This window comes from Neoarius graeffei, chromosome 14 (assembly GCF_027579695.1).
Source record: "Neoarius graeffei isolate fNeoGra1 chromosome 14, fNeoGra1.pri, whole genome shotgun sequence".
Classification (NCBI taxonomy): domain Eukaryota; kingdom Metazoa; phylum Chordata; class Actinopteri; order Siluriformes; family Ariidae; genus Neoarius; species Neoarius graeffei.
The window spans coordinates 36,039,407-36,054,682 of NC_083582.1; the positions used below are offsets into that span (position 1 = coordinate 36,039,407).

Genomic DNA, 15,276 nt, shown 5'->3' on the forward strand with positions numbered 1-15,276 from the left:
TTTCCATCAAAGTTGCATTTTGTGGTTTTGAAGCTGTTTTAGTGCCGTTTCTAGAACACAACATCAAGAAAATGTGGAAGAAACAGCAATAATGGAAGAGCCGGTTTCTAAGCTGCCGAAGGCCCAATCCCAATTCTAATTTCTACCCCTACCCCTCCCCCTTCCCCTCCGCCTTCCCCTTGAAACTGAGCTACAAGGGATAGGGCTTGAAATTCAACCCTTACGTATTGGGATAGCCCTTCAACGATCGCATACGTCATCGCGTACCTCCGTCAGCGTTTACGTTAGCAAAACGCGACCAAATGCATCATTGGCTGCGACCAGCCGCTACAGTCAGAGCCAGAACCAGAAATCTCTGCTGGCAGGGTGTGATTTGTTAACTAACACCACTGAATGGGATATCTTTGGCGCTTCGTGCACCACATCCGACAGAATGAGGTGTCAGAACACTCATGTAAACAATAAAAGCGAGAATAACAGAACAAAACGTACGCAGTAAAGCAACCGAAAACAATACTCACTCCCAAAGCTTTTTAGCAGCAGCTTGGATTTCAGAAATCGCTGCTCATTCTCAGCTCGAAAGCGAATCAAGCGGCGTGTTTCCTCTGGATAACAACTTAAAACACGTAAATAATGGAGAAAATACATTTATGACAATCTTTCGCCGCGGGAACCGCCATCTTTCTGAAATCCGCATGAAATCTCGCTGAAATCCACATGGCATTGTGGGAAATCACTCAAACCCCTTCGTTCGGAGTCAGCTCCAGGAAAATCTCCGTTTGGAGGGGTACAGAAGCCCTACCCCTTCCCCTACCCCTCCGCGTTAACTGGGATTGGGATACCCCTACCCCTTCACGTGAACGCGCAAAATGGAGGGGAAGGGCCAAGGGGTTGGTCCAAGGGGTGAAATGGGATTCGGCCTAAAACTAGCAATGGTAATTATTTTTTGTTACATAATGCACTCAGGCTGCCAGTCAGTGTGTGCCCCCCCTCCGAAAATTCCTAGCTACGCCCCTGATTTACATGAGAAATTTGGTCTTCATTGGCATGTTTAAATTTACAGACAATATGAACTAATGTAAACAATTGGCTTCAACTCGCATAAATATGAATTGGAAATGTTTAGTTCACTTTAGCTTCTGCAAACGCACAACTCTACTGAAAGATTGATAAACGAGGCTCGATGTCCAACATTGAAACCTGAAAGCTTTAGAAACTCTAATGGCCCTTTTCCACTACCCTTTTTCAGCTCGCTTCAGCTCACTTCAGCCCGACACGGCTCGCGTTTCGACTACCTCAGAGCAGCACGACTCAGCTCGCTTCAGCCCTGCTCAGCACCCAAAACTCGCACGGTTTTGGAGTGGGGCTGAAGCGAGCCAAACCGAGCCGAGTGGGGCTAGGGGCGTGAGCAGACACTCCCCTGTGCACTGATTGGTGAGGAGGAGTGTCCTCACATGCCCACACACGCCCTGCGAGCACGCTGGGATCTGTAAACCCGGAAGAAGAAGAATTACGAGAATTTCTGAAGCCTTATGCGCCTCGCCTCATCTATACGCTCTTGCCAGTATCTGTTGGCGTTGTCGGTGACAACAAGCCACAGCACCAAGACCAGCAACACTAACGACTCCATGTTTATTGTTTACTATCCGGGTCGTGAGACTACCGCTTAAAAGGTCACTGATGTCACTGTTTGCGCCGCCTAACGACATCACGTGACGTCCACCCACTTTCGCTAACTCCACCCAATGTGTCCACCCACTTCCAGCCAGCACGGTTCAGCGCGGTTGTAGTCGAAATGCAACTCCAACAGCCCCACTCAGCTCGACTCAGCCCAACTCAGCACGGCTCAGCCCGACTCAACCGCGTTTGTAGTGGAAAAGCGGCATAACAGACCTTTATTTTTTAACAGGACTGTTTTGGGATTTTGCTGAGTTTACCTTCAGCTGTCTTTTTTTTTTTTTTTTCCAAAGTAATGAACTGTGTAGCAGGAAAATCACCGCGTTTTCTAAACGCACTCCTGAAAATCGCTCATTAACTAGGGGAATTAAATTTGATATTTTTGACATGTTAATCATTAATGTACATGAAAGAAAAAGGCTTAAAAGTTATAACTTGTTTTAGGCCGCTCATTTTATATTATCTGGTTGGCGGATCCGCCGAAGTGCTGAGAAAAGTGCCGCTTGAAAAAAAAATTCAACTTTTATTTTTTATTTTTCCCCCGCTGAGCTCTCAAAAGATGCCGATGTGAAAATAATTTTATTTGATCTAAATTAAACGTTAAATCGCATCTTTATCATGACCATTTGATACCTCGCGATACAACTTGCCATTTTTTCGGTCACTGTATTGACCCCACTGTATTTGCGTCTCGTGTCTCGAGAGTTCCCAAAGTGCATTGCGAATAATGGCGGCGTCCAGGAAGCGTGTTCATGCCGTGTGAGAAGAATCGAATAACAAATCACAATGACTTCGTTCGTGCAGGTTCGTTTAAATGGGGTCAAGCTGCATTTATGCAGTCTGCCAAAGGAGAACCTGTCGGCGAGTTTATTATGCGCGTGGCAGACTGTGCTCCGGCCGATATCCTGACCGTTAGAATCGGCAACAATGGTCATCGAGCAGATTCGACACAAGCCGACCTACAGATGCCCATGACAGTTGTAGTGGACGAATTTGGCTACAAATTTTTTACAGCGGACATGAGGACCGATCCAGTTGCAACAGATTAAAAAAAAAAAAAGTGACAGTTGCCCATCAGCATTTGATGTCCTCATGAATGTCCAACGAAAGTACACATCCGGCCATCATTTAAAAAATGTTCTGTTTCCGGTCCACCGGCCGGGTGAGTGCCGTTTGTGCGGTTGAAATTTTTTTTTAACGCCGGTTTTTCGACATTTTTTTCGGGTTCGTAAATCTAAAATCGAACTTGACGACATTTCTGCATTCCCAGGGCTTTCCACTAAGGCTCATACTAGCCAGCCATGACAAATAAGTAGCCAGCCGGGGGGAGTAAACACAAAATAAACTCCTGTGCACGCAGTTCCCAGGATTAAATGTATTTTCCACAGACCATTTATTTATTCACTTTACTCAAATACAAAGTAAAATGGCAGTAAATCTTCTTTCTTTTCTTGTGTATTGCGTCATGAGGTGTTCCTGGCTTGTACTAAATCTCTTATTTTCGGTGCATGACACATTCACGCAGCTGAGTATGCTATGAATTAACAACGACAACGGTCTGCAGTGGGGCTACACAATTACACACTCAGCCAACATTTCTCCATTTGTGTATGAAAATGCACTCCAACCACTCAGTTTGGCTTCATTTACAACCAACGGTGCCTTTTGATGCCAGCACGTAATTGAACGAGAGAAGACTGGTTTACCGGAGACAAAATAAGCATTATCTCTGCTTCTGTTCCTTCCGACACACTACTGCCTCCGCCGAGTGCGCGCGCACTCTGAACTGAATCAGCTCTGCGCATGCGCCGTGCGGCACAAAAAAATGGCAGCCACCATGAAGGAAGGAGATCCGGAGTTTTAAATTTTGCTTAAGTGTGAAATCGCAAAATGGTATTCTAGCGAACAACAAAATAGTAAAGATTCAGAAAAACAAATCATTCAGTGATGATTTTAATAGTGTAATTTCATCCGAACTCGGCCTAACGCTCGATTTAGAACTACAAAAAGTCCGTGTGTCGGACATTTTAAGTACCTTTGTAAAAGTTTTGCAAATGTTGCAGTCAGCATTTAAAATGCTAACTTAGTTTTTGTACAAGTTTCAGTTGATTAAACTGTCATTTTATTAAATGTGTCTGCTTTTGTAATAAAAAAGTACTGAAAGAAAAAGCAAACACAGCATTGCGATTTCTTATCCATCCATATATTTAAAAAAAAAAAATCCCTCCATCCCGACTGAAAATTTTTTTGCTCACCCGGTGGACAGGAAACGGATTTTTTTTTTTAAGGATGGCCTCCTTGCCCGCAAAAAGGCATGACAAATGGCTGAACTTAAATTAATATTTGTTTCATTAATATGAACACGTCAATATTTCAACTGGAAACTTCTTTTGGTAGACTAGTACATATATTTTGGGTTAATTAATTTCAACAATACAGCCAAAAATTAAGTGCATTATTATTATTTTTTCCTCGACACATTTTTTTTTTTTTTTCATTTAAAGAAAATATTTTTTCAATCTTGTAGCCTTATTTTTTTTTCTTATTTCGCCCTACATCACACAATTTGACCTGAAAAATCCGTCAACCAGAAAATAAAAAATGAGTGGCCTTAGTGAAAATAAGTACTAAAATGCACTAGAATGCAGGGTTTTGCGTGTTATGTTATTAAAATATTTTCGGGGGACGTTGCCCCGCCATTTCAGGGTTTTTTCCTTTGCTCCACTTTCATCTCCATAACAAATGGAAGCAAATGCTTAAAGAACAACAGGGAAATGAGTGGTTAAAGAATACGAAGAGAGGAGCTCAGCCTGAAAACTCCAGAGAAATTCACGATTGCATTTAAAGGACCCATGGCATGGTGGTTTGTTGATGCTTTAAACGGGCTCGTGGAGGTTTCCGGATGTTATATCCGCAGCCTTTCTCGAAATGAACCCTCGGCACGTAGATATAGCCTCCTGGGAGAAAGCCCCATTTCAGCGCTTTTCCCAGTGCGTCGTTTTGCTAATGAGAAGCAGGAGGCGGGGAAGGGTAGAGGGTGGGGGCGGGTCTTATCATTAACATTCATGACATGTAAACGTGTTACCTCTGATTGGCTAACAGCACTGTGCCGCTACCTCCAGTGGGTCAGAACAAGCGGATGTGGGTGTCTTACTATGGCGAGAGAGAAGGAACAAACCGCGAAGGGAAAAATACCGCGCGCTGACGTCATTAAGGTGCGACGCGAGGAAATAAAATAAATTCAACAAATGTTTGGGTTTTTACTGAACAAACAAACAAATAAAATGAACGAGTGACCTTAAAAAAAGAATGTGGGTGTCTTTGTAAAAACTGTTTTGATTGGCTATTATAACAGAGCATGCTGCATGCTTTTTGGTTTTGTAGCGCAGAGTACCTGGCTAACTGCAGGAAGCGGTTAGCTGCACAGCTAATGTAGCCATTGCAAGGCTAACGTGGCACCGATTTTAAAACACGGCAAAACGACTTAACAGTTATACACTTACTTGTTCGGTGTTTGAGGCTGATGCGGCAGGGATGCTTGGTACGGACCCAGGCTTCAGTGACAGTTGATGTGCAAAACCTGCCCTGTACTGTCCCAAGTTGTGGAAACATTCATCAGGAAAATGCTTTCGACAAACATACACCGTCTTAGGTAGACTCGACGGCGTATTATTGAAGTAAATAAAATTAAGCCACTGCGTCTTCAGGGGCTCTCCCGTCGGCAGTAAAAACAGACTCTTTTCTGTGTTGTCACATCCATGTACAGCGCAACTTCCATGTTTCGCTCGCTTAGGTGATGCCATGTTGTGTCCTCTATGGTCTCCTCACTACAACTGGGCGGGCAATTCATACAGTGGGTGGGAATCCAGAGGGGGGAGTGGGGATCATCTCCCTTGCTGACGTAGGCAAGGGAAGAGTTTATCAACGCGCCGTTTTGACGCGCCATTCTCAAATGTTGGGCATAGTTTGGTTTACACATTATGAAATTTCTAGCCACTGGGGTGACTTCAGAAGGTCAGAGGAACTCATTTTAATGTTAAAAAACCTCAAAGTGAAAATTTCATGCCATGGGACCTTTAAAATGTATTTTACAAAAAGAAAGTCAGAAGTGAGGATGGAAGAGTTAGCTTAAGAATCTCAGGTTTTTTGTTTGTTTGTTTGTTTTCCCTCTTCTGTTCGCATTTGAATTAGCAGCTTCATGAAAGCGTTTGATTTTCTTACAGGCGAAGCCGCTTCCTTATTCGACACAGAAAACAGATTGGTTTCAAACAGCTCGGGCATAAAAAACTCAACAAGGAGTGACGTGCAATAAATCCTGACGGAACAGATTAAGAGCAGAGAGAGCTGGAGCTTTGTTTCTGTTATCGGAGGAACACAGTCCTGTGAAAAACACTTTAGTACTTAGTGAAAATAAGTGGCCTTAGTGAAAATAAGTACTAGAATGCAGGGTTTTGCGTGTTGTTATTAAAATATTTTCGGGGGACGTTGCCCCCCCCATCTTAGTTTGACTTTCAAAAGTTGTTTTTTTTTTTTTTTTTCCTTGCTCCACTTTCATCTCTAACATACATTACGCACACAGCTCTGTGCGAAAGTCTGAGGCGCATGGAAAGAAATGCTGTCGACCAAAAATGGCTTAAAGGAAATGAAATGTTTCAACATTTAAAAAAGATACTATAAACCATAGTAAAGTAAGCCATAATAAATGAAACAGAGTCAATATTTGGTGTGAGATGACCCTTTGCTTTAAAAAAAAAAAATACAAAAAGTAGTCTCAGGTACAGTGAGTTAGCCTGGCTAACGCGACTTCAAAGCTCTGCGAGCATTTGGTCTGGCAAAGATATTAAGCCCAACCGTTTCCCAAAGGCGTGGTTGACCCGCCTCCCTGAAATGCCTCAGTTTGCTACTGGTCGAAGCCAGAAAAGGCTGTGACGAAGCTTAAACCAATCACATCACTCTTTCCTCTGACGTATGTGGCGCGACGGAAACTGCTTGAGTAACAGGAAGAAGATAAATACCCCCAGGGCTGCTCTTTGCTCCGTTTTCAATGAGAACTTCCCGTTGAATGCTTTCAATACAGCATCTACCGCCGTGTGAAAGGCTTGCCGCTGCTCCATGTTCGTAATGTTTCTAGTGAATGAAGCGCTTCCGGCATAGATTCTGTAAACAATATATGGCTTCCGGTCGCAGTTCTGCTACGTCACTGCCTTGAACACGCCTCTACCCAGGGCCGTTGGAGATGCTCAAAGTTGATTGGCTCCCGATTTTTCAGGAGCTTGGAAGAGCTGGAGATAGCTTGCCTTGCCAGACTAAGCTCACAACAGGCCCTCGTGTTGTGTCACACTTAGGATGGGCGGGCCCAGGCTAACAGTGAGTGCAGTTTTATGCGGAAACGAGCTGTAGGTTTTACTGAGCATCTTCCAGAACCAGTTACAGTTCTTCTGGACACTTTGACCATCACACTCTCTTCTTCATTTTGCACCAAAACCCAGCAGCCTTCATTATGTTTTCTTTCTTAATCTGAAAAGTGCTCTGTTATGGAATATGTCGCTCAGATACAAACATTGTTTCTGTAACGTTTAATTTTGTGCTGGAAAACGAACGTTTGGAACTCTAAAATGGTTTTGTACCGACTCGATAATGTAGAAATAGATTTCTGTCACAAAGTGTGTATACGGTGCCTGAGACTTTTGCACAGTGCTGTGTGTTATATAAACGGACGATGTTAATATTTTACCACCATCAAGGAAGTTGTGTTTTCGGGCGGTCTGTCTGACCTGACTGTAAACAGGATTGTGCAAAAGCACCTGACCCAATTTCCATGAAACTTGGTGGAAATGTGTAGCATGGGCTAAGGAAGAACCTATTAAATTTTGAAGTGGATCTGACAGACGGGCTGGATCCACGACTTTAGTTTTCCTTTGACCAACATAGTGAGATACAGCATTTGGCCTTCATGGAAGTCTGCACTCAACCGTAGTTGGCAGTAAAATTCAGTAGTGACAAAAAATATAGCCAATGTAGAAATAAGATGACTCCATCCCTGTGTCTGAACCCACTCACTTGTTCACTACTCACTATCTAGGGAATTACTATATGGAGGCTTTTATAGACCCTTTTCAGTCACATGACCTTCGTAAACGCGACCACCATTTTGGACATGTAGTGGACTTCGGCTCGAATCAGTTTGAATGCGAGGAAGGCGACAAACGAAAAACATAAAAGAAAAAGGAGCGAGATGCAGAAAACACCTTCACTATCCAGCGACGTAGGGCATTTACAGGGCGAGCAGAGGGAGAGGTATTTGCAAAAATTGAGGTTAGCAAGGCAAGGCAAGTTTATTTATATAGCACATTTCATACACAATGGCAGTTCAATGTGCTTTACAGAAGTAAAAACAAAAACAGTAAACAATAGAGAAATAAAATTACATAAAATAATTTTCTTTATTCTAAAATAATTAATTAAAAGAATTAAAAGAATTAAAAGAAAATAATAAGAATTAAACAATAGTAGAAATAAAATATTAAAATGCCAAAAAGAAAAAGGAGAAAAAGAGAGAGGAAAAAAAACCTAGCAGAATAAAATAGAATAAAGTTAAAATAAATTTAAAACATGCAGAGAAAAAGATTATAAAAAATGTAAAAATATTAATTATTTAACAGAAAGCATCTGAAAACAGCTTGGTCTTTAACCTAGATTTGAAGCTGCCAGCAGCAGGAGCATTTTTGATGTCCTCTGGGAGTTGGTTCCATAGCTGTACTGCATAGTAGCTAAAAGCTGCTTCACCACACTTTGTTTTAACAACTGGTTTTAATAGTAAATTTTGCTGCTGCGATCTGGTAGATCTGATTGGGTTAGGCCACTGCAACATATCAGAGAGGTAATTGGGCCCTGTACATTTAGAGATTTGTACACCAGCAGCAATGCTTTAAAGTCAATTCTGTAGCTTACTGGAAGCCAGTGAAGGGACCTTAGAATTGGAGTAATGTGCTCTGTTCTTTTTGTTCGTGTGAGAACCCTAGCCGCTGCATTTTGAACCAGCTGAAGTCGTTTGATGGTCTTTTTTGGCAGGCCTGTGAAAAGGCCATTGCAGTAATCAACCCTACTAGAGATGAAGGCATGTATAAGTTTTTCCAGATCATGTTTTGACATAAGTCCTCTTAGTTTGGAAATGTTTTTTAGGTGATAAAATAGCAGGCTAGCAGGCTTAGAGAACGACATTTACCTGCTTCCACCAGGATTGTTCACTGACGTACGCTCCGGCTTGCTCCCCCTCAAATTAAGCAGCGCGCTCTGGCTTCCGGAGCGCGCTGCTTAATTTGAGGTGGAGCAAGCCGGAGCGCGCTCCGGAATCTCGGCTGGAGCACTCCGGGAGCAAGCCAGAGCACGCTGCTTAATTTGAGGGGGAGCAAGCTGGAGCGCACTCGGGAACCTCGGACGTTGGCTCCGGCAGCTATTTACACTGGATCTGGTGTAAATAGCCGCCGGATCATAATTACAGTAAACTAGTAAATACAGTAAAAGGAAAAACTTGAGACTGAAAGGTTTTAACAGTCATCCAAATGACTGAACGTAAACATTGCTACAGTAACATATGTTGTTGACATTAGCTAGTCAACAATAGCTACTACAGAAGAACAAAGAGGTTACAATGGGTTATTTTAACCTATTTGGTTACACACTCGCCGCCACAGAATGTTAACAGCAATGTAATGCCTTTTCTGGCTAATTTTATTCGTCTTACCTCCAACAAAGTGGTCACTACACAAGCGTTGGTATGCCGAGGGCTGCCAATCTTTCCCGTTAATGGCCGCTATCCATCTTCTCCGTCGGGATCCGATAAAATGATAACCCTTGCCTTGTTTGTTGATGGTTACTACATCCAGGTGCACAACAATATAGTGGCATGATGGAAGTCTTGCTGAAAGTAAAAACTTTCTTTGCTGCCGTTCCTCAATGTTGGCTGTGGTAAACTACTGGTAGTACATGTCCAAAATGGCGGCCGCGTTTGTTGTGACGTCACGTGAAAAGGGTCCATAGATGACTTGCAACCACGTGATCAAAATGTGCTACATCGTTAGCGTCCGCTGTGATGGTGGATATACAAAGCAACTAGGATGGCAGCCGCTGAAAGCGTGTCTGTAAACAACGCTGGATTTTTTCAGTATTACCATGATTTGAACACTCGAGCGAAGATTCGATACAAAGAGAAGATAGATATGTGTGGTTTTGACCCATATTATTTTAAAAAGTCAGACTTTTCTGAAGATAAGACACTTCTACCGACCATCGGGTACCCAGATATACAGTATTGCGTTCTATCTGGTTCGGCCGCCAAAGAATCGAGTCCGACCTTGGACGAAGCATAGCGCATGTTCTGAGCGGGTGCCCAGTCTGGATTGTTTCTATCGTATATTTTTGCCGGCGCTCCTAGAAGCGAAATGGTAATACACGTGTTAAAATTATAACAATGACCGAGTGAACCACGACAAGAGAGCGCTCATTTTATAGCAAAATTCGAGCAACACGAAATAAAATTCTTCCATGATATTATCGAGAAAGCTTTTGAATCTCACCCGAGATAAAATGATCACTGCAAACACGAGCTGTTTTGGTTTGAGCCGATGTTGTTCAGCCGTGCTCGTCTCCTCTCCGTACTAAGCCTCAGAGTTTCCTTACGCTTTTTCCGAATCATGGATGCAATTCTTAAAAAATCGGAACATGCAACGGTCACAAGTACTGTTGTGACTACAGCCATATACAGCACAAAGATATGGCATAGCTAAAAGAACGCTTAAAGCAGTGGAAAAACAGAGTCGCGCACACGTGATTGTGTATAGAATGTCGTTTGACCCCACATTTGTCTCTCCACCAACATGGCCGACATCCAGATTTCTATTTTGCTTTGACGTCATTTGCAAGTCAAGGATAGTGAGCTCACTGGTAAAATGAAAAAACTTTCGAACGCTACTCCGTCGCGCTATTTAAGTCATTACTGTCGCACGATTAAAATGTGCCAGATCAGTCGGCTGGTGGGTTTTCAAAATAATACATGTGCATGTATTTTTTGTGATAAATCCATATTATACTGAGCATATTTCCCACATTAATCAATACAAAGTATTTTGTGTCTGCTGCATCTTTCAGTTCTTTTAAAGTGCATATCACGGGTAAATTCAGGAGCAAGATCAATGTAATTCTCCTCTTTTATATTAAACTTTGGTCAAATATCTGTCACATTTTGTGCAATTTTTTTACCTTGCGCAATACCAGAAAAATTCAGTTGAAATCAAGCCATTTGAGGCGAATTGGTCCGCCTCTGAAAAAACTTGGCATTTGGATTTCCCGGCAAACATTGATTTTCGTGCCGTCGCGTGCGGGACGCCTCCCTCTGAATCCTACGTCAGCGCTGGTTTGTTTATGAGAAAACGACCTGGTGGTTTTCTGCAAATTTCTTCAACGTTATCGCGTAATTATTAAAATGGTTAACAGATGTATCGTAGGATGGTGTAGCAACACCAATCCTGATGGGATTAGTACTCATCGTTTCCCAAAAGGCCGGACAATGAGAGAGAAATGGGAGCGCTTGGTCTACACAGGCTGTGCACTGAAACCGCGCAAAGCTCGCGCAGCCTGCTGGCGCTTCCGCAGGTGACGTCACGAATCTGGCTCCAGACTCCCTTGGGATTTTTCCAGACGCGTTTTGTTGTTTTATTTTTTTCTGCTGTAGACAGACAGCCTTGTGCAAAATTACCCTTCTGGAGGAGTGTGTAAAGGGACATGCTTTCATATTAAAAAAAACAAAAAACCCCGAAATCGGTCCAGAATAGGCTGAATACTTTCTTCTTTGCTGCTGCCTTTTATTAAATCAAATTTGAGGCTTTTGATTAACTCCTCGCTCTGCACTCTTTCATTCTTGTATTTTATGTCTTATTCTATTTTAGCTCATCTTCTATTCTCTTTTTTTTTTTTTTTAAATTGTAGTTGAATGTCTGTTTATAATGTGTCTTCCTCCATCCAGTCACCCAACACACTTTTTTTTTTATAAAGTGTGACCACAATGCACGATGGGATATATTGTTTGGTTAGTGACCATCGGTTGTTCACTACTTTTCACGATGCATTGTGGGATACTTTGAGTGCGCTATATAGGGTGTAATAATTCTCACTATACATTCGGAAAACACTACAAAATGGCGAACTCTCTACTGTATATAGTGAGTGATTTCGGACACAGGGCAGATCACGATCCACATTCACAGGTACCAGTAATCTTCTGGGATACACATGTAAGCACATAATTCTAATAGTTTTGGAAATATATCCAAACATAAATGGCTGCAGTTATAGATTTGCAGTTCATAGAAAAGTTGACTCTTGTCCTTGTTGGTGTGTGCTCTCTGATTAGCTTTCTCGGTGTGTGTTTTTTTTTTTTTTTGCACATAACATTTACAGAATTGTTTTGTTCCAAGTATAGGAACTGAACAGTCTCGGCAAGCCCAAGCGCCCCAGGACAGCCTTCAACATTTTCATGGCAGAGCATTTTGAAGAAGCAAAAGGAAGTACTATGCCGGTAAAGAGCCATCTTTGGATGCAACATTTATCAGTATAAATCATACAAGGGTGATTTAATGATTTGCCTCGTGCAGCTAAAATTAGGGCTGTGCTCACAGCTCGCGATACTCGATCATGCACGATTTTCGGGGGTACGATACGATATTGTTTACTCACTTGAAAATCGAAAATCCCATATATGACACATTTCACGCATATCTCTCGGTTCTGTAGCAGGTTGTCATCAATTTTCACTTGATTTAAAGCAGGTTTCATGCCAGAAATCGGCAGAAATTCATGCTTGCAACCTGTTCCAACCAAAAACGTTTTTATTTACAAATGGCGCTTCCAGTTACTCAGGGCATGCGCACTAGAAATGAGCCTTTTTTCGATCCAAACTACTTTTTGAAACCCTCATTCTGATTGGCTGGTGTATTATAAGCCAGCCAATCAGAACCAGTGTCTTAAGGCAGCAGCATGCCGTAATGGTTGGTTGTTGTCTAATTAGTATCCAATATCTCTCATTTGTGCCTTTATTGTCTGACTTTTGTTATTGAAACACAACAAATGACGAAGTAGATGATATCTTTAGACATTTGGTGACCCAAATCTGAAGTTTGCTTGGATAATATCAACTGGAAGTGGCTCAATCGGTATGTTGTTATCAGTAGATTAAGTTTCAATGCACTCTGCTACAGACGCTGCAAGCCGCTAATTGCGTCCCCCATGTCTCCATGGCCTCGTCTCGAGACTCATCTCATCATCTCTAGCCGCTTTATCCTGTTCTACAGGGTCGCAGGCAAGCTGGAGCCTATCCCAGCTGACTACAGGTGAAAGGCGGGGTACACCCTGGATAAGTCGCCAGGTCATCACAGGGCTGACACATAGACACAGACAACCATTCACACTCACATTCACACCTACGCTCAATTTAGAGTCACCAGTTAGCCTAACCTGCATGTCTTTGGACTGTGGGGGAAACCGGAGCACCCGGAGGAAACCCACGCGGACACAGGGAGAACATGCAAACTCCGCACAGAAAGGCCCTCGCCGGCCGCGGGGCTCGAACCCGGACCTTCTTGCTGTGAGGCGACAGCGCTAACCACTACACCACCGTGCCGCCCCGTCTCGAGACTCATTGATTGAATAATTTTGGCGCCAAGCGTATTCACGTCCTCTGCTTACAATACATTAAAAGACACTTGTTTAACTCGATATATCGCGATATATATGGTACGATATCGTGAGCAACTGATGGCAAACGAGCACAGCCCTAGCTAAAATGTATACGGTATGGTATTGTAATACAGTATATTTAAAGCTATTTCCTCTGTTTCCAGGGCAAAATGAAGTCTCTCTTTGAGGAGTGGACGAGTCTGTCCTCACCACAGAAACAAGCAAGTGCTATTTCATTGCAATTTAGTTCGAGATGTGCTTAAGTTGATCTACATCTAACTGCTTGCTTTTTGCGCGTGTGTGTGTTTAGATATATGTGCAGCTTGCAGAGGATGATAAAATACGTTATAAAAATGAGATGAAGGCATGGGAGGAGCACATGACTGAACTTGGGAGGGAGGATCTCGTTCGACGGAAAGAGTCAAGACGTAAGAAGGCGGCGGCTAAAGGCGGCAAAAAGAAATCTAGAGTGAAAGTGATAAAGACCAAAGCACCTGCCAAGAAAGCAGCAAATAAAAAGACTGCTACCGCTGAAAGAAAAACTCCAACGAGTAGCACTAAGAAATGAGTGAGCGAGTGCTGTGTGTACTAGTGGGAAGGTGTGCGTTAAGAAAAGGGTTGTGCCGTCCTTAATAAAACCGCTTTGGAGGGGTGCACACTTCCCTGATTAGTGCTGCTTGTCCCTGGTGTTAACAGCAGTCAACATTGGGTACTGTGAAAACCAGCCGTTAATCATCAGGTATCGACTGAGTTTATACGACTACTGCATTTACCTTTGTTTATTATGAAGCTATCAGTAACTGCAATACTTAGTTGTTTTTTTTTCTGCTTTGTAGAACACATCCGTTTGTTTCACGCTCACAAGTCCTAGCAGTCGTGTTTTGTATCATATCTTTACTTAATAAATACCTACGTTTTCTATTAAAGAAACAAGCACCATGAAGTATCTAGACAGCGTTGCTCAAATTCAAACAGGTAATACATTAAAAAAATAAATAATTACAATATTACACAATTAAAATAGAAACTGACATCAAGTGGGAACGTAATTCAAATGTCTGACCTGTATAATATAAAAATGTAATTTTGTATACAGACTGTGCGGCGCTCTACCTGGAACGACTATACCTGGGGGGTCATAAACATTTTCACTTCCTCTAAACAACCCCGATTATTCTCTCCACATTCACTGGATATGAGCAGTCGCACCTTCTGATTGATTGGCTACTCTACTACTAGGCTATCAGCTCATATACAGTGGGGCAAAAAAGTATTTAGTCAGCCACCAATTGTGCAAGTTCTCCCACTTAAAAAGATGAGAGGCCTGTAATTTTCATCATAGGTACACTTCAACTATGAGAGACAGAATGGGGGGAAAGAATCCAGGAAATCACATTGTAGGATTTTTAATGAATTAATTGGTAAATTCCTCGGTAAAATAAGTATTTGGTCACCTACAAACAAGCAAGATTTCTGGCTCTCACAGACCTGTAACTTCTTCTTTAAGAGGCTCCGCTGTCCTCCGCTTGTTACCTGTATTAATGGCACCTGCTTGAACTCGTTATCAGTATAAAAGACACCTGTCCACAACCTCAAACAGTCACACTCCAAACTCCACTATGGCCAAGACCAAAGAGCTGTCAAAGGACACCAGAAACAAAATTGTAGACCTGCACCAGGCTGGGAAGACTGAATCTGCAATAGGTAAGCAGCTTGGTGTGAAGAAATCAACTGTGGGAGCAATTATTAGAAAATGGAAGACATACAAGACCACTGATAATCTCCCTCGATCTGGGGCTCCACGCAAGATCTCACCCCGTGGGGTCAAAATGATCACAAGAACGGTGAGCAAAAATCCCAGAACCACAC

At 42.5% G+C, this 15,276-nt stretch overlaps 1 protein-coding gene across 1 annotated transcript in view; it reads left to right on the top strand.

The window, feature by feature from the left end:
* The window catches only part of tfam (transcription factor A, mitochondrial), a 36,866-nt gene extending 22,787 nt beyond the window's left edge, over window positions 1-14,079 (top strand). The window contains exons 5-7 of the mRNA XM_060939571.1: window positions 12,155-12,250; window positions 13,572-13,628; window positions 13,718-14,079. Of these exons, the coding sequence (XP_060795554.1) occupies window positions 12,155-12,250; window positions 13,572-13,628; window positions 13,718-13,975 (411 nt within the window). The 3' untranslated portion in view covers window positions 13,976-14,079. The remainder of the gene's footprint in view (window positions 1-12,154; window positions 12,251-13,571; window positions 13,629-13,717) is intronic.
* The last annotated feature ends 1,197 nt before the right edge of the window (window positions 14,080-15,276 follow it).